The sequence below is a fragment of the Emiliania huxleyi genome (assembly GCF_000372725.1).
Source record: "Emiliania huxleyi CCMP1516 unplaced genomic scaffold EMIHUscaffold_425, whole genome shotgun sequence".
In the NCBI taxonomy this organism is placed as follows: Eukaryota; Haptophyta; order Isochrysidales; family Noelaerhabdaceae; genus Emiliania; species Emiliania huxleyi.
Window position 1 is genome coordinate 46,756 of NW_005198793.1, and position 17,824 is coordinate 64,579.

At 64.0% G+C, this 17,824-nt stretch overlaps 6 protein-coding genes across 6 annotated transcripts in view; 2 read left to right on the top strand and 4 right to left on the bottom strand.

Annotated features, from left to right (window-relative positions):
* Positions 1–1,814: 1,814 nt before the first annotated feature.
* On the top strand, positions 1,815–3,554 carry EMIHUDRAFT_244582 (hypothetical protein; the record flags this gene model as incomplete). Its single annotated transcript, XM_005769380.1, has 5 exons — positions 1,815–1,951; positions 1,992–2,177; positions 2,243–2,350; positions 2,423–2,465; positions 2,562–3,554. 5 exons carry the CDS (start codon positions 1,815–1,817, stop codon positions 3,552–3,554), a joined length of 1,467 nt encoding a protein of 488 aa, XP_005769437.1.
* Positions 3,555–5,087: 1,533 nt separating this feature from the next.
* EMIHUDRAFT_244584 (hypothetical protein) lies at positions 5,088–6,794 on the bottom strand (the record flags this gene model as incomplete). The annotated part of the gene is made up of 1 exon (XM_005769381.1): positions 5,088–6,794. The coding sequence occupies one exon, from the start codon at positions 6,792–6,794 to the stop codon at positions 5,088–5,090; it is 1,707 nt and encodes a 568-aa protein (XP_005769438.1).
* A 649-nt stretch (positions 6,795–7,443) lies between these two features.
* Positions 7,444–8,585, bottom strand: EMIHUDRAFT_244585 (hypothetical protein; the record flags this gene model as incomplete). The annotated part of the gene is made up of 4 exons (XM_005769382.1): positions 7,444–7,499; positions 7,640–7,869; positions 7,943–8,174; positions 8,405–8,585. 4 exons carry the CDS (start codon positions 8,583–8,585, stop codon positions 7,444–7,446), a joined length of 699 nt encoding a protein of 232 aa, XP_005769439.1.
* Positions 8,586–8,845: 260 nt separating this feature from the next.
* EMIHUDRAFT_470353 (hypothetical protein) lies at positions 8,846–13,562 on the top strand (the record flags this gene model as incomplete). The annotated part of the gene is made up of 3 exons (XM_005769383.1): positions 8,846–9,573; positions 9,644–10,301; positions 12,762–13,562. Exons 1-3 carry the CDS (start codon positions 8,885–8,887, stop codon positions 13,560–13,562), a joined length of 2,148 nt encoding a protein of 715 aa, XP_005769440.1. The 5' UTR covers positions 8,846–8,884.
* Positions 13,563–13,900: 338 nt separating this feature from the next.
* On the bottom strand, positions 13,901–14,752 carry EMIHUDRAFT_244587 (hypothetical protein; the record flags this gene model as incomplete). Its single annotated transcript, XM_005769384.1, has 1 exon — positions 13,901–14,752. One exon carries the CDS (start codon positions 14,750–14,752, stop codon positions 13,901–13,903), a length of 852 nt encoding a protein of 283 aa, XP_005769441.1.
* A 208-nt stretch (positions 14,753–14,960) lies between these two features.
* The window catches only part of EMIHUDRAFT_470354 (hypothetical protein), a 5,189-nt gene continuing 2,325 nt past the window's right edge, over positions 14,961–17,824 (bottom strand). The window contains exons 3-11 of the mRNA XM_005769385.1: positions 17,188–17,259; positions 17,027–17,135; positions 16,827–16,891; positions 16,308–16,391; positions 16,172–16,240; positions 15,888–16,040; positions 15,605–15,669; positions 15,415–15,446; positions 14,961–15,242 (exon numbers count right to left, since the gene is read on the bottom strand). Of these exons, the coding sequence (XP_005769442.1) occupies positions 15,145–15,242; positions 15,415–15,446; positions 15,605–15,669; positions 15,888–16,040; positions 16,172–16,240; positions 16,308–16,391; positions 16,827–16,891; positions 17,027–17,135; positions 17,188–17,259 (747 nt within the window). The 3' untranslated portion in view covers positions 14,961–15,144. The remainder of the gene's footprint in view (positions 15,243–15,414; positions 15,447–15,604; positions 15,670–15,887; positions 16,041–16,171; positions 16,241–16,307; positions 16,392–16,826; positions 16,892–17,026; positions 17,136–17,187; positions 17,260–17,824) is intronic.

Here is a 17,824-nt window from a genome sequence, read left to right on the forward strand (position 1 = left end):
GCCGAGAGACACTGTCTTTCCATCACGCTTGACAGTGGCAGTGAAGTGATCGGAGAACTTACACTTTCCCACATTCTGGAACTGCGAGACGTCGGACAAGCTGGGAATCAGGGCAAGGCCTTCCTCTGCTGCCTGCTGGACCACCTGAGCTGCAGGGTCCATGATTACGGACTCGTCGGCGGTCGCTCTGCACGAGGTGCATGCCCCCATCGCGTGAGATGACCGGGGACAGTGGACGTAGGTGAGTATATACAGCCTGGTGGCAGAGGACGTACGTATCCGCGAAGTTGTCTGGCCGATTGGTCTAGGGGGATGATTCCTCGTTAGGGTCGAGGAGGTCCCGGGTTCAATTCCCGGATCGGCCCACTTCCTTTTCCCCATTCCCCTTGCGCAGGTCGAGTCCCCGGCCCAACTTCCTTTTCCCCTTTTGTCTAGAGGTATGATTCTTTCGGGTTCTCGAGGTTCTCGAGGTGGATATCCTTTGGCCGCGTTGGGTAGCGAGGATTGGTGTGACGCGATCCACGCAGGCGTGATTTCTGACGGCCGACCGTCAGTGCACGGAGTTGCCCCTTCTCCGACTGCCCCGGCTAGTTCACGAGCTTCGCGGGAGTGATCCCATGCGTCAAGAGCAGGCGCACATCGCTTCCAGGGAGGGGGGCGCGCTTCTCTCCACGCCCCCCCCCCCTAGCATGTGGTGAAGCCTCTGGGGGGGTCGGACCCCCCCCCCAGCATGTGGTGGGCACCCCCCAGCAGTTCGTGGGCTAGGAATAGCCGCCAGAGAGCCGATTTTGCCCCCAAAATTGTGAAATCGTGGCTGAAAGACCAATATCTTGGAGAATCTGACCAGTCTCAAGGCTCATGTAGCTCCAAAAGATGATTTTCCCCTCGAAAATGCTGCGAAATGAGGCGTAAAATCAAGGGCCCGGAGGGTCTGACCACGAGTCTCTGGGGGGTCCTCGGCCACGACCCCCCCCCTAGCATGTGGTGAAGGTGCTAGGTATGCCACGAGGCGGGATGAGACTAGACGTCTCGGACGAGACTCGTCACTCGACGGAAACCTAAGGTAGGGCAGGTTAACCGAGGAGAGCGATGAGTCAGAGGATGAAGCGGCAGGAGTGACAACGACGAGAATGAGAAGACCGCGAGGAGGCATAAAGGTCACAGCGAGAATTGGCGAGAGACTGCAAAGAGAGATAGGAAGAGGTAGACGCCCGAGGGCGGGTGATGGCTAGCAATAACTTTTCATCTCACGCCGATCGCGATGGTGAGCCACGTTAATCGAGCATCTCCAGATGCTGAAATCAATTTGAGATGCTCGATCATGCTCGAGAGAGGAAGGCATCCTTAGGCCATCTTCGTACTTCGAGGATGAGCATGCATCTCAACGATGGGGTGCATCTACTTCTAAGAAGGCATCCCAAATGCTAGATGGTGACGCATCTTTAATTTGTTTGTTGTTTTCAATATTCAAATCATCTCATAACAAACACGCACATCCCAGCGCGCGGCGGCGGCGGCGGAATAAATATAAATATATAAAATAATAAATGATGATCATAAATTATGAAGCACGGCATCGTGCACGGGGAGCAGCGCAACCGCGCGCGCGCGAGAGAGAGAGAGAGAGAGACAGAGTAGTGGAGGAGGAGCGCGCCCCCTCTGCACCTCCGCCTCCCTTCCCTCGGGGTGCCGCCTTCCCACGAGCGATAGACTGGCGCGAGCGCCGAGGGCGAGCCGCTTGTCTGGGCAGGCGGGGGGGCCGCGGCCGCCGCGTCGCCGCCCCGCGCGGTGGCGATGGCACTCTGCCGCTGCACATGCGCGCCATTGGCAGGAAGGGCGACGTCAGCGAGGGCAGCGGAGAGAACGGCAGCGGACTGGGACAGAGGGTAGCAGAGGCGAGGATTGTGGCAGTGAGGGCGGGTGTGAGCGGCTGTGCGGTCGGGGCTCAATGGTGGAGCTGATGGCAGTGGCGCGGGGCGTCTGCGCGCCAGGAGCGCGCACCTTGCTGTGGTCGCGAATGGCCTTCAGAAGGCCGTCGAGGTCAACCTTTATCGCTTCAGGACGCCGTTGGAATCAGGGCCGTCGAAAAACAGCTTGATGCGGAACATCTTCTTGGTCGTGCTCACAGAGATCAGGCGGCGGCGCTTGGGCAAGACGGTCGGTGTCGGGGCAGAAGGGTGGACGTGGTTATGCACTGTTTCATATTACGAAGAGTTGCTAAGATGTGCATTCCTTCGGCCAGAGCGTTCGTAAATGACGATTCCGAGGTCGTCGAGGTAGATCGCCCGCCATGGGAGGAGCCTATGCCTGGCATCCACGATGCGGTGACCGACAAGGGCGTGCTCCCCAGGTGCAAACCTCTGACCATCGTGATGCCTTGTTATATGCCGAATGAGGAAAGCATTCTGATAGATGTGTTGAGGTCCCACAAGCAAGCCGCAACCAATTTTCCAGCGGACCTGCACGTGATAGTGGCTTGGAACTCTCCCCGAGAACATCCAGATGTGGTTGCCGAGATGGCACAACTCGCAGAGACGTGGCCGACCTTCACACACTTCCAGGTTACAGGCTCCACCACGAAGTGCGACAATTGCAACTTCGCGCTGGATCAAATCAGAACGGAGTGGGCTATTTTCCTCGATGCGGATACCTTGTTCTCGACGCAAACGTTGATTTATGCTAGCCACTTATCCTCGTCAACAACTTTCGACTTTTGGCAGGGGCGGATGGTCAACCCCAAGAGCGACGTACAAGGTGTTTTCCCTTTTGGCGCAGTGACCTGCATGTACGACTCGGACTGCATGCCCAACGATGCACCGATATTTTACAAGTTTGGTCACGTGCCATTCTCCGGACGAGGGGGCCTTTGGCGCGTTTCTGTTTTGCGGAAGGTCGGATTTGACCATAGGACCGTGGGCGAAGACTACGATGCCTCGTTCAGGGCGTATTTCCTCTACGGACATAGAGGATCGCTTGCACCGAATATGATTTTCCAAGAACGTTGCCCAGGCAATATGACCGATTTGCTGCGGCAGCGGAAGCGTTGGGTTAATGCCGACTTCGAGCGAATGGTGAGTTCGACTTGGATGGCTCGTTCGTACTACGTTCCTCGGGTGGAGGTCTTCTTCGGCCTTTTACCGATGAACATCAAGATGAAAATGCCCTTCGAAAGCTGGCCCCGCCGGACACTGAAGTTGACGACCTCGCCGATTTTACTTTACTACGGCTTTTGGCTTGGAAGCCCCGAGACTGGGTCACCTTGGTTCGAGAGGTTCCAACGTGCGCCTCTTTTCCCGATCCTCATGATGTTCGCTTCGATCATCTTGCCATACCTAGTGTGGACAATTCGCTATATTGCCGCGACCCAGGTGAGTCTGTACAAGCCCCGGGTGCAGTATTTGCTGCTGAGTCCAATCGCCGCTTTTCTTTTCCGGCAGTTCGAAATATACTGCGCAATCGAAGGGATGCATCGGTGGCTGTGGGGAAAATTCGTGTTCGACTGCACTCCCCGGTCGCCATCGACTCCAGCCCGACAAACGGTGCTCTCGGCATAATCACAGAGTAGAGAGTGTATGTCTGCATCTGCCTACGATTTCTCGCGCGCTGCGGCGCTAGCATTAAGAATGGATCTAACTAAGCGATGGGTCTGGAGGGTAGTCGCAGGGTAGTCGCTGTCGCGCGGCCGCTTGGCAGCGGCGCCGACGCTGCCGTTGAGTCTGTCCGTGGCCGCCGCGTCACTCGGCACGGAAGCCTCCTTGCCGGTGGACATGCCGGGGGGGCGTGAGGGCCTGGAAAACCGCATGTTCGCCCGTCTGCGGTCTGGGACCACTTCGTACGGCTCCAAAAACAGCTCCTTAACGACAACTACGCGGCCCGGCGGTCGATCTGCGCCTTCTCAGCGGTGGAGGGGATGTGGGCGGTACGTGCGAACCGCGTGGTGCTGCGATGGCTTGACGAGTGCGACTCCCAGCGTCGACTTTTTGACCCCACGGAGCCTCTGCTGCTCCGGGGGGGGGGGGGGGGTCTGCAGACCACCCGGCCGAACTTCAGAGTCGCGGTGCTCCTCAAATACCGCTCAAACGCCCACGATGTTGTGGAGGGGACATATGCTGATGATCCCGGCCCGATTGGTTCGCTCAGAAAGCTTCTGGGCGGTCGTTAAGGTTCGCTCCCCGCACAACCGCCCGGAAGTATGGTACCCTAGACTACTTGCCCCTGTCAAACTATTAGCCTAATAACGTACCTAATTATTAGCATGTACCTAATAACGCGAGTAGCTAATAACAAGCTAATTATTAGGTTAATAACAGCGTTATTAGGGGTGTCGGCTCCCCGCAAGAGGTCGTGAGAGGGGGGAGCGTCGTCGCGCTCACCAGGGCGCGAGATACCGCTAGTCTGGTCATGCGGAGCGGCATCTAGGATACGAGGAGCATCTCAGCACACCCGTATCATCTCAGGAAAATTTTGCATCTAAAGATGTCCGCGGCATCTGAGATGTCATGGGCTATCAAAAGACGCGGCCGGGGCACCATCTAAAGATGATTAAATCTTCTTGGAGAACCCAATCATAGTGGAGACACCCGGTGTCCTTAGATGGAAAACGCATCCTAGATGGCGTTTGGCATCTAGGATGCGCACATCATCTGTAGATGGGGGGGTCGCCGCCCCTGACGCGTTCCCGCAATCCTCGAGATATCCGTCTCGCCGCGCTCATCCGGGCGCTGCGCCAGCAGGCGGCGACCTACACGGAAGTGAGTGGTGGCCGCGAGAGAATCCGGTGCTCACCCGTGGCGTGTGCCTACTCACTCAGGCTTCACTCGGCCCAGATCTGGTATGAAAGGACCCGATTGGGGCTTGGCCGGAGCCGGGACGACTGTCAAAAAGGCCGCCATTTGAGGCTGAATTTTGCCCCCCCTCTCATTTCCGCACCGTGGTGGACGGTGCCGGCTGCTACGCCCACCGGCTCGCGGCTGCGCGCCGGTCGAACGTCGCTAATTTACGTTTATCCGTCGCGGGTTCGACCCACGATCGGCTGGCAGCTGGCTGGCCTTGCCTCTCACCGCACGACAGCATCAAATCTCTCACACTTAGTGATAAAAGTACCACGACGCGCCACATCGCACGCCGAAGGCCTGCATCGTCATGCGTGTGGCGGAGATATCCCATTCGGCATACGGCCACGGCTTGAGTGCGTGCTTGAGCGTGAGCGGCCATGAGTAGAGGCTCCCCCGCGTGTACATCGTCTGATGCCTGACAACCTCGCCATCCGCACTGACCTTCCACCAGCTGAGGCCGGTGCCCGGCGGCGTGAGCAGCGGCAGCAGGAAGGCGGTTCGCGTCGAGCCGTTGCACGGCTCGCCCTCGACGCGCTGGAGCTGCTGCCGCTGGAGCGCATCAGTGTGTGGGTTGAGCAGCATCGCCCACACCACATTGGGCAAATAGATCTGCGCGGCCGGCGCGCGTAGGTGCGAAATGGCGCCCTCGCCGCCAAAGACGACGCGCTCGCGAGGGACGCCGACGGCCGCGGCAAGCGCCGTGCGCAACGGCGCTTGCAACCACGTTGCAGCCCGCATGAACGCACGGCTCGTCTCACGGTGCACGCGTCCGTCCACACCGAGAGCACGCCCACCGAAATTGCCGGGTAGTGCGCGGAAGCCGTACGCTTGCGACCAGAACGGCCTCGCGCTCTCATCGTCGTCTGCATGGTTGCTGTTCACGCCAAGGCTGAAGTAAGGCAGTATGGGGAGGCCATGAGCGACGTGCGCAAGAGTCCAGTACGGCCGACTTTCGAGCACAGACGCGGCCAACTGCTCGATGGTACGCACCGGCAGCATCTCCACCATCTCGTGCACCGAGGCGTCCAAGCTGGGCAACTCAGCGAGCACCCCACGCGTGCTGTACCACGTGAGCGGGGCGAAGCGCGCGACGAGTATCGCCACGAGCGCGAGCGTGAGCGCGAGGCGGCGGTGCAACTTGTGCAGGAGCGCGCCCAAGACGGCTTCGAAGAGCAGCGACAGCAGAGCGACGTCGACTCGCAGGAAGCCGACGAGCGGCACCGAGACGAAGAGCAGCCCGCCCACGCGCTCGACGCGCAACGAGATCCACGCAACAAACGCTGATGCGAGCAAACGTCGGCGCAGGGGGCGCTCGCAGCACTGCGCGGCAGTACACAGCAGCACGAACAGCAGCAGCGCGGCGCCCCCGACAACGGACTCACTCGGCAGCGAGCGCGCTGCGCCGAGACCGATTCGCGCGGCCGCCTCCGAGGCGATGTGCATATGCTGCGTGTCGATCACGTCGTACTGCACATGCAACGTCACTTTTGAAGTGGCGTTGCGCGCGGGCGGCCAGGCCACGAGGAACAAGGGCGATGCAGGGAGCTTTGTAACGAGGCGCTCGGTGCACGGGGAGGAGGGCCCTGCCTCGTGCGCGCCGTCGGCGTCGAGCGTCCCGCTGCAGCTGAGCAAGTGCTGCGCAGCGTTGCACTCGCCGTGCACAAGTGTGAACACCCACTCGAGTGCATGCGGCGCACACGTGCTGAGCCGCAGCGCGGTCGCAGCATGTGGTGGGGTGACCGAGAACCAGGTCATCCGCGCGATCTCCTCGCTGAATGCGCATGGCGTGCGTGCGGTGAGACGCGCGAGCCCCGTCAGCTCAGCTGCGTTGGCGAGCTGTGGCGCAATCAAGTCGACGGTGAAGCGCGTGCGCACTGCATCGTTTGCTTGGAGAGGCGCCCAGCTGTGACCCCGCATGCTCTGATGCTCAAGCGCATGCGCTGAGCCGCAAGTCCCCATTGAGAGGCGCAAGTGCGCGCGCACGGCAGGGCCGCGCCGCGCACGATGCTTCGCAAGACCGCGGAGGACCGCGAGAAGTAGAGAGTGCTGCGCAGACTCCTCCTTCGAGCTGTGAGAAAAATTCAGCCTTCGTGTGAGGCGTGCAGTGTGGTGTTCATGAGCTCCGAGTAGAGGGGGCGTCCTGCAGTTAAGGGGAAACCCGGTACGCGGGGCCAACCCTCGGAGACCCGTGTTTACTTTAAGGCCCTTGCCCTGCGAACGCGCACCCCCGGGGCTAGGGCTCTCTAGCCCGTAACCCGATGCCAATCATCCGGCCCGCTGGGTGCGCTTCTGAGCTCCCCGGCCCTGGATAAGCGGTTAATGACTGCACTCCAAGTGCTCCAAGGTTCGTCACGGGCCCCAACCTTCGACATGCGCGCGCAGCGCGCCCGGCGCGCAGCGCCGGGTGTCGAGGGTTCGGCGAGCGCGCGCAGCGCGCTCGGGCGCCATCCCGAGGGTTCCGAGGGTTCCGAGGGTACCACCGGCACCGCGCGCAGCGCGGGGCACCGCGGACCGCGCGCAGCGCGGTCTCGAATAGACGTAAAACACACACTAGACACGCTCTCTCTCCTTTCTCTCTCCTCTCCTCTCTCGCCAGCCCTCCCAGCCCTCAGGGCTTGCGCTGGCGCGGCCAGCCAGGGGCCGCAGCGCAGACCGTGCAGGCACCTGCGCGGAGGGAAGACAAGGAATGAGGAGAGGAAAACGCCAAGCGGAAGGGAGGAGGCCGGGAATGAGACAGGCTGCGTGGGCGGCGCGCACCCTGTCGGCTGTGAGAGCGCTAACTCCCCCGCCGAAAGAAGGCGAACATGCCGCCGGAGCAGGGGGCGCTGGAGCAGCTGCCGCCGTCGCAGCCCACTCGCCGAGGCAAAGCCAGCCGCACTTCTTTTGCAGAAAGGGCACCTCCGTCTCCGAGGCGTACTCCAGCCGCACCGCGCCGTCAGCGCCACGCGCTGAGAAGAAGCGAAGGACGCCGTTGTACTTCTCGTACATCGGCCCCGTGTACAGCCGGCCGGCGACGAGCTCCTCCAACGTGAGCCTCCTCGAGCTTGGGGTTCATCTCGTGCGCCATCTTCGCCTCGTAAACCGAGAGCGGCTCCGCCCGACGGCACCACTCGCGGTGAGCCGTGCGGAAGTCGCCGCCGCGCTCGGCGTAGCGGCTGTCCTGGTCCTCAACCACGGGCGCAACGACAAACTCCCACTCGCGGTGGGAGGTTGCGCCCTCGATGCCGTTGGAGGTGGCGAACGGCACGTCCGCATCCTTCTCTTTGCAATGCTCCGTCTCCATGGCCTTGAGGAGCGAGGCGTCCTCCATCAGCGGCGGCCCGATGAGCTTCTCGAGGCCTGCTCAGAGTACAAGGGTCGCCGGTGAGGAGGGCGGGTAGGATAGACAAGCTCCTGGCGTGCAGCACGCCTCCGAAGAACTGCTCGACCGTTAGTAGGCATCGGGATGCGAAGGCCTCCGGTGGCCGGGTCGCGCGCGAGGGATGGGGAGGCACGGCTGAGGCGGTGGTGGCGGGTGGCGGAGGGAGCGACGCTGGAAGGACAACCTGCTAAGTCGTCCTCATGAGGACCGTCCTCTTGCTCTGCTCGCACGGCCGAGAGAGCGGCCGCTCTCTCCCCGAGGCCGGTCCCACGCATGAGCTCGACCGCGACGGCAGTGCACGGGTCCTCTGGTTGCTCGGCCAGCACCTTGCCGACCGCGCCAGCAGGACAGGTATTCCTTACGGAGGTGGCCGCAGCGCTCTTCGGCATATATGTATATATCACGTACTATTCCTTGTGCGTCGCCCTTCACAGAGTAAGAGCAACGACTGCTCAACAGCGCTCAACAGCGGCTCCTGCTCAACGGCGGCTCCGCGCGATTAGCCTGTCACGCGCGCGTGCCGAAAGATTTTTGTTAGCGCCTTCGTTGTTAATAATACAAACCGATGGTCCCTTGTCGCAAACCGCACGCAAAACCGCACCCCCTCGTCGGAGACTTCCCATGGGAAGGCAAGAAAAACGCCGTGCGACACTCGCGCCCAGCTGTTCCGGCTCCACCAGCAGGCAGAATGTCCTCTTCGTGGCCGTGCACGCCTGCCGAGCTTGCCGACGTCGTGTGGGAGCGGCGGTGGATCGCCCGCCCGGGGCTCAAAAGCAGCACACCTGGTGCCAGGGATGCCTCGGTCGTGGTGCGCTACGTCAGCACCGCCAGCGCCTTTGTCGATGTCCGCGTGGCCGAGAAACGGCAGCCCTGGCCAGCACAGGCGGTCGATCCGAGCGAGGTGTCGGCCGCTGTGACCGACCGGGCGGCGGAGGCGTTTGCAGGGGTGTCCACGCTGGAGGACGGCGTGATACGTTGGCACGCCATCTTCAACCTGGATGGCAGCGCGGGTGCAGACGGCTGGCGGGCCGCCGAGTCGGGCAAGCCTCTCCCGACGGAGGACGCAGGCACCATGGAGTGTGGCTTGAGCACGCCGGAGGAGGAGGAACGCGTGTGGCTTGAGCACGCTTGGCCCGACGCCGCGCAGTACACCGAGGAGTGGGCGAAGCTCGACGGCGGGCCCTCGCTGGCGGCGCGGCGCGGCGACGGCGAGCTCCTCGTCGTCTGCGGCGACTGGTTCGGGTACGCGCGCGACACCCGCGACGCGGGCGGCAGCGTCTGCTTCGCGGCGGGGCGCGTGTCGACGGGCTGGCGCGTGGAGAGCTCGGCGGCGGGTCCGGAGGAGGGGCGGCGCCTCGTCTTGCTCGGCAAGGACGGGTGCTGCGCGGCGCCTCGCTCGCCTGGGGGGCTGTGAGCAGCGTCTCTTCACACCTCTCGCTGTGAACAGGTGGTCGCCGCTGCCCGGCGCCACGCTGGCCACGCCGCTGCACGAGCTACTCGCGGGGCCGGACGAGGAGGTCGCGCCGGCCGCGGCCACACCGCTCGCGGCGGCGCCACCGGCGGAGCTGCGCACGGCGCGGCTGCTTCTGCGCCCGTTGCGGGCGGCACACGTCGACCCCGACTACGAGGCTGTGCTCGACGGGCTGACGCCGGAGGGGAGCCCGCTGCAGTCCGTCTTCGCGCGGCGCGACGCGTGGCCGTTCTTCGGGATGACGCGCGAGGAGGACCTGTTCGACCTGCGCCGGCACGAGGCCGAGTTCGATCTCCGCCTCGCCTTCGCGTACACGGTGCTCGACCCCGCCGACGAGGGCGTGGTGCGGGGCTGCTGCTACATCAACCCGCCGACCAAGCGGGGCTTCGACGCCGAGTGCATGCTGTGGATCCGCCCCAGCGCCGCCGACCACGCCGGCCTCGACGCCGAGCTCGAGGCGGCGCTGCGTGGCTGGCTCGCGGGCGCTGCGTGGCCCGAGTTCGACCGGGTGGGCTTCCCCGGCCGCGAGCTCGCCGACGGCCCCAGCGGCGACCGCGCGCGGTGCTGGGATTACTGGGAGGCCCTCCCCTTCACGACGGCGCGCTACCCTCGGATCGCCGCCGACGCGAAGACGGTGGTCCTCCACCTCCAAGGGCAGAGCGGCCTCGTCCCTTAACTGATTGATTTGTTGTTGTTGTAGTATGTGCTGACACAAGGCGCGCCCCACTGTGTTCTAGCTCTTAGCTGGTTTCGCCCCTAGATGTAGATCGATCTAGATGATAGTGTTAGTCCTGCTACGTCAGTATACTATGCAGAGAAGAGTACACAGCTCAGTGTGCTGTAGTTATACTAGTAGCTCGTGGTTCCTCGCGGCACTCACCCCGCCGCCACCAAATACTGAGACGTAGAGTATCCGCCGGGAGCTCCCCCCGTACCCGCGCGCCGCAACTCCGCCCGGCGCAGCTGCCGCCGCCGCCGCCCGGCCAGCGGCCTGCAGATGGCCAGCATGCCATCGACCGCTGATGGACGCCGCCTACAAAGGCCACGAGCGGGTGGTGCACACGCTGATCCGGCACGGCGCGGAGATCAACCTGCAGGCCAACAAGGGCGACACCGCGCTGATGTTCGCCGCCTTCCACAACCAAGAGGTTCCTCTTTTCCGCGCCCCCCCCCCCGCAAGGCGCGCGATACACTCCGTGTACTGACGGTCGGCCGCCAGAAACCACGCCTGCGTGGATCGCGTCACACCAATCCTCGCTACCCAACGCGGCCAAAGGATATCCACCTCGAGCGATGCTGAGCTCACTCATGGGAGATGTCAGTTCATTGTATGAGTGTATGCAAGCAGAGGCGGGTGTGCTGATTCCATTTTTTCTTTTGTCGCTGCATTCTAGATCCACCTCGATGTATGTATGTAGAGGCCTCGAGAACCTCGAGAAGAATTCTTAAGATACAAGCCTCTATCGAGAAGAATGACTGCCCCCCTTCAAAGAGCCCGGAACCCAGCTCAGCTGAGTGCAGAGGATCCATGAGCTGTTCCGACGCGGTCGTGCTAGCGGCGGAGCGAGGCGAGGAGGAGGCGGTGCTGGCGTGGCTCGAGGGCGGCGGGCGGGCCGACGCGACGTACGAGAGAGGTGAGGTGAGCGGCGTCACGCTGCTGATGGGCGCCGCCTTCCACGGCCACGAGCGGGTGGTCGAGCTGCTGCTGCAGCACGGCGCGGAGCTCAACCTGCAGAGCAGCGACGGCGTCACCGCGCTGATGAACGCCGCCGAGAACGGCCACGAGCGGGTGGTCGAGTTGCTGCTGCGGCACGGCGCAGAGATCAACCAGCAGAACAACGGGGGCGACAACGCGCTGATGAACGCCGCATACAGCGGCCACCAGCGTGTGGTCGACTTGCTGCTTCAGCACGGCGCAGAGATCAACCAGCAGAACAACGGGGGCGACAACGCGCTGATGCTCGCCGCCAACAGCGGCCACGAGCGGGTGGCGAATTTGCTGATACGGCACGGAGCGGAGATCAACCTGCAGAGCAGCGACGGCGTCACCGCGCTGATGAACGCCGCGGAGAACGGCCAAGAGCGGGTGGTCGAGCTGCTGCTGCGGCACGGCGCAGAGGTTGATTTGCAGGACAGCGACGGCTTCACCGCGCTGATTGCCGCCGCCTGCAGCGGCCACGAGCGGGTGGTCGACTTGCTGCTTCGGCAAGGCGCTGAGATCAACCTGCAGAGGAGCGACGGCGGCACCGCGCTGATGCTCGCCGCCAACAAAGGCCACGAGCGGGTGGTCGAGGTGCTGCTACGGCGCGGCGCTGAGATCAACCTGCAGGACAGCGACTGCGGCCCCGCGCTGATGGCCGCCGCCTACAGCGGCCACGAGCGGGTGGTTGACCTGCTACTACAGCACGGCGCGGAGATCAACCTGCTGAACAGCGGCGGCGGCACCGCGCTGATGAACGCCGCCGGCAACGGCCACGAGCGGGTGATCGACTTGCTGATCCGGCACGGTGCTGACGTCAACCTGCAGAGGAGCGACGGCGGCACCGCGCTGATGTGCGCCGCCCACAGCGGCTGCCTCGCCATCGTGCTCCGCCTGCTTCGGGCTGGCGCAGACACAAAGGCGCGCTCTGCAGACGGCAGGTGCGCGCTGCAGATGGCCAAGGAGGAGGCGGCCAAGGTGCTATCTACTGCCGGCGCCGCAAGTGCTCCTGGAACGGACCACGCCGGGTGCGTGCGCGCTCTCACAGAGCACGCAGCGGCGCTGAGAGAGGCGGAGGCGGCCGAGAAGGCGCTCGAGGCCAAGGGGCGGCGCGAGCAGCGTGAGCGGGAGGAGGCGGCGGCTGCGCGAGAGCGCGAGCAGGCGGCACGCCAGCGCGAAGCAGAGCGAGCGGCGAACGAGGCACGGCGAACGGCGGACGCTGCGGCGCTGGAGGAGCAGAGGCGAGCCATTGCGGCGGAGGCGGAGGCGAAGCTGGCCGCTGAGCGCGCGGCAGTAGAGGAGACACTGCGGGCGAGGGAGGCGGAGAGGCTTGCGGCGGAGGAGGCGCAGCGAGAGGAGCAACGGGCGGCCGCGGCGGCGCGCAAAGCCGCTCAGGCAGAGGCGGCGCGGCGCGACAAGGAGGCTGCGGACAGGAGGGCGGAGGAGGAGAAGGCGAGGCGGCGCGCAAAGGCGGCGGAGGCAACGGCGGCCAGGAAGGAGGCCAAGGCGAAGAACAATAAGGCCAAGAAGGCGCCGTCCGCCTTGAAGCTCGAGGAGGAGCGGAGGGCGCGGGCTGCGGCAGAGCTGCGAGAGCAGGAGGAGAAGGCGGCGCGGCTGGCTGCTGAGCAGGAGGCGGCGAGGCGGGCGGAGCGGGAGGCGGCAGAGCTAGCGGGTGCGGCAGAGCAGGCGGCGCTGCGCGAGGATGCGGAGCTAGCAGAGGCGCTGCGCCGGTCAGAGGTGGATGCGGAGGAGGCGCTGGCGCGTCGGGTGTCGCGGTGCGAGGAGGCGGTGAGCAGCGAGTCGACCGGCGGCGGCGGGGACTTGCAGCGGCGTGTCGAGCGGCTGGAGGCGAGCCTCGGCGCGGCGACCGAGGGCAGCCTCGAGGAGCGGGTCGACGCCATCGAGCGCTTGATCGGGCCAGAGGCGGGAGAGGCGGCGGAGCAGCATCTGCCTGTCACTGAGACGCTTGCAGCCGTCTCACTAGCGGACGCCGGCCTCGACACGGGGCGGCCGGCTGCCCCCGAGTCCACGATGGGGGGAGAGACCACGTGCATCGTGTGTTTCGCGAGAGTCAAGTCGCATGCTGCGGTTCCGTGCGGGCACCTGTGCGCTTGCGGTCCATGCTCTGAGCTGATGCAAGAGTGCCCTTACTGCCGCGAGCCAGTGATGCTATGGATGGTTCCGCGTCCGGTCTAGGTCTAGGTAAGGTAAGGTAAACGTCTCCACACACACAAAGTGGTGGGGCAAGGGGGGGCGACCCTCGCATCTCCACGCCCGGACACGGGCAGGAGCCCCACGGCATTCAAAGTGCAAGCACCGGCCCGGTGCCGTGGGTGAGCAACCTGCACCCCACTCCTACTCCTATAACACAACCCCCACAGCGTGGTCGTCTACGTGTTCAGAAACACAGCGAGGCGAGGGTGAAGGGGTAGTACCCGGGGTAAGGGGCTGTGTGGGGCTATCTGTGACTACTCCATCTAGCCTGGGGGGTAGCAGGAGGGGGGGGGCAGAGGGTAAGATATGGGTGAGGCCAGCTACAAGTCAGACGCCCTCCCGTCGTCGTCGGAATACTCCTCGGAGCGGTCGGCGTCCTCGTCGTCGTCCTCGGTCTGCATTGCCTCGCCAGCCGTGAACCTGAACACGGCGTCGGCCGGCGCCGAGGCGCCGGCGGCCGTCATCAGGTGCATGACCATGCGGTCGCGGCATGCCGCATCAATCTTGCCGCGCCCGGCCAGCTCGTTCGCGAGCCAGTCCGGGGCGACCGTCGTCGCCACGGTCCCCTGGGGAACTGTGGCGTACACCTTGCTGGGGCCGCGTCGATACCCGTCGTCCCTCTCCGGGGGCAGCGAGTATTCGACTCCTATATTGGACCCGGCCTGGCTGCGCGCCTGCGCAGCTGCAGACCGCAGCCCGGCCATCACGTACTCGATGTTCTCGCGCAGCTGCGCGCGCGGGCGCTCCGCGTTCTCGGCCTCGTTCGCGGCGCGCTCGCCAGCCTCCTTCGCCCGGCGCTCCTTCTGCCGGATCTTCTTGGCCTTGCGTGACGCGGTTCGAGCCGCAAGCTGCTCATCAGTGAGCTCCTTCTTCTTCGGCGCGGTGCGCTCGATGTACGAGCGCTCCGCCACCTTCACCGACTCGCGGTCGCCCGCGGCCTTCTCGTGCTTCAGGTCAACCTCGATGGTCGCGTAGCCAGGCCTTATCAGCCTGACACACGACGCACCGAACAACCGTGCGACACCCACCGCGTCCTCCAGTTGCGCGCGATCGGAGCGATTCCAGGGTCCGCTGCGCATCCCCGGCAGTACGACGGTGGCCGGCGCTTGCGCGCCAGCCCCGTCCGCCACCGGGTCCGCGGCCGCGGTCCCTGTCATAGCTACGCGCGCCATGGATCGGCGGTTTTACTTTTGTGTGTAACCGTCCGGTTTGATAGCTGCTAGATAGATGGCTTGCGGCCTATAGCCTACCCTTTGTGTAGTGTGTTCTGATGCGCGACACCTTTGACGAGAGGCACGGTCGCGGCGACCGGTGCCGGGCGGCGCCGGTGGCGGCGGGGGGGGGTGGCTAGGGGTAACCTTGAGTGCGGGGCCAATGTTTCTTGTTTTTTTGCGCGTTTAAACAGGTTACCTCCTTACCTCTCGCTCGACACACACACCCGTGACAACTCCCCTCAATGTAACCGCGTCACACCTCCCGTCGCGTGTGTCCCGCTCTCGCCGTACTCTGGATGCGTCTCGTCTCCGGGCCGCCCGCCGCCTGCCCGCGCCGAGGGCGGGCGGCGTCAGCAGACGACGAGCGTGTCTCGCATCCAGATGAAGGCGCCGGGGTTGTTGTCCAGAAAGTCGAGCAGGTCCTCGCCGATGACGTGGAAGATTGTGCCTGCGGGGGAGGGGCGCGGACGCGGGTCAGAGGAGGCGGGGCACGGCGGCGGATCAGAGGAGGCGGGTCAGAGTGGGAAGGGGAGGGGGGGGAAGGGGGGGGAGGCACCACGGCGGGTCAGGGGCGGCGGGCCAGAGGGGTAGGAGGGCTGGGGGGGGAGGCGCGGCGGCACCGGCTCTCTCTGCGGTGAGGGTGAGCTCATGCCTGCGGGGGGGGGGGAGGGGCGGACATGTCACGGGTCACACGCTCCCGACGGGAGGCGCGTCTCTGGCTCTCTGCGGCGGGCGATGCTCGTGCCGGAGCCGACTATGAATTGACTATTGATGGACTATTAATGAACTGTGAATGAACTATTCTCGTGCCGGAGCCGGTTCTCGAGCGCGTATACGTTGACGAGTAGCGCGCCCGGCCCGAACGGCTCCAGGTCCTACGTTGTTATCACGCCAACCTCGGGGATATGGTATCGTGCAGTGTGTCTTGAGAACACCGCGTGAATACGAGGGGCCGAGCACAGTTGAGTGCGCGTCCTCTCGAGCGCTAGTTGGAGCACAAGAGTCCTCCTTCCGCTTCTAGGCTCCGTGCTGCCAGATACGGGGAGATACGGGGGGAGATATGGGGAGAGCTTCCGCTTCTATGCTCCCCGTCCTCCCTCGTCGCGCCGCGCACGTCCGCCAGCTCGCGGTAGGCAAGGCGCGCGTCGCCCACCAAGACAACGTCGAGCACCTCGTCGCCCTTTCGCCATATTACCTCCCCCTCCCCCACCTCGTGCTGCCGCATGACCGACTGCAGCTGCGTCACCTGCGCCGCCGAGCAGGGGTGCGTGTGGCTGGTGTCTGGAAGGTGTCTGTGGGGTGTCCGGGGTGTGTGGGAGGTGTGGGAGAATTTCGGGCCATCTCGTGTCAGCTCGGGCAATCTCGTGGAAGCGCCGCCTGAGCCATCGAGAAGCCGCTGAAGACGGAGTTCGCGCCGATGGCCGCCCAAGACGCGTCATACGACAGCTTGGCGCGCTGCTGTATCCGGGCCTAGGAAAGGTCCAGGAAAGGTCCAGGAAAGGTCCTACGACAGCTTGGCGCGCTGCTGTATCCGGGCCATCAGGTTGGGGCGGCGGCGGAAGAGGTACTGCACGTCGCCGCGCTCGATCTCGAGCACCTGAGATTGAGAGTGGCCGAGAGGTAGCCGAGAGTAGCCGAGAGGCAGCCGAGAGGTAGCCGAGAGGAGGAGGAGGCGGCGGCACCTCGACGCGAGTGGCGGCGGTGATTAATTAATTAAGGCGGTGATTAATTAATTAAGGCGCACCTCGACGCGAGTGGCGGCGGTGATTAATTAATTAAGGCGGTGATTAATTAATTAAGGCGCACCTCGACGCGAGTGGCGGCGGTGATTAATTAATTAAGGCGGTGATTAATTAATTAAGGCGGTGATTAATTAATTAAGGCGCACCTCGACGCGAGTGGCGGCGGTGATTAATTAATTAAGGCGGTGATTAATTAATTAAGGCGCACCTCGACGCGAGTGGCTGCGGTGATTAATTAATTAAGGCGGTGATTAATTAATTGAGGCGGTGATTAATTAATTAAGGCGAACCTCGACGCGAGTGGCGGCGGTGGCGGACGCGGCGTGCGTCGCGTCCGTGAGCAGCTCCCCCTCGCCTGTGAAGATTGAGCCATGACTCTTGATTAGCATTCGATGCGCGCGTCGGTGAGCCAGCTCCCCCTCACCAAAGTAGTCGCAGTAGCGCAGCTCGAAGGGCCGCGCGCCTTAATGAATCACAGCTAACAGTGAACCATTGATCAAGTAGTCGCAGTAGCGCAGCTCGAAGGGCCGCGCGCCGTCGCGCTCGTACATGACTATTCCCGCTTTGACGATGCGGAGGAAGCGGCCCTCGTCCCCCGCCTTGCAGATCGGCTCGCCTGTTTCGTCATTTTCGCACGGATTGCTAACTCACCCGCCCCCGCCCCCCCGCGTTGCAGACCGGCTCGCCGGCGGAGTACGACCGCGTCGTGATGACGGAGAGCACCTGCTCCAAACAACAACGACGATCGCAATGGTGAATGGATGGCTCAGACCGCGCCGCGATGGCGGAGAGCACGTCGACGATCGACTCAACGTCAAACTTGCGGAAGATGTCGGTGACGAGCAGGATCTGCAGGATCTGGTTCGCCTGCGGCCGAGGGGCGCCGAGGTGCGCCGAGGTGCGCCGAGGTGCGCCGAGGTGCGCCGAGGTGCGCCGAGGTGAGGCCGAGATGGAGCCGAGGTGGAGCCGAGGTGAGCCGAGGTGAGGCCGAGGTGAGGCCGAGGTGAGGCCGAGGTGAGCCGAGGTGAGGCCGAGGTGAGGCCGAGGTGCGCCGAGGTGAGGCCGAGGTGAGGCCGAGGTGAGGCCGAGGTGAGGCCGAGGTGAGGCCGAGGTGCGCCGAGGTGAGGCCGAGGTGAGGCCGAGGTGAGGCCGAGGTGAGGCCGAGGTGAGCCGAGGTGAGCCGAGATGAGCCGAGATGTGCCGAGATGCCGGTCACGAGCAGGATCTGCAGGATCTGGTCGGCCTGTGGTGTGTGTGTGTGGCAATAGTGGCTGAGTAGGTAAGCAAA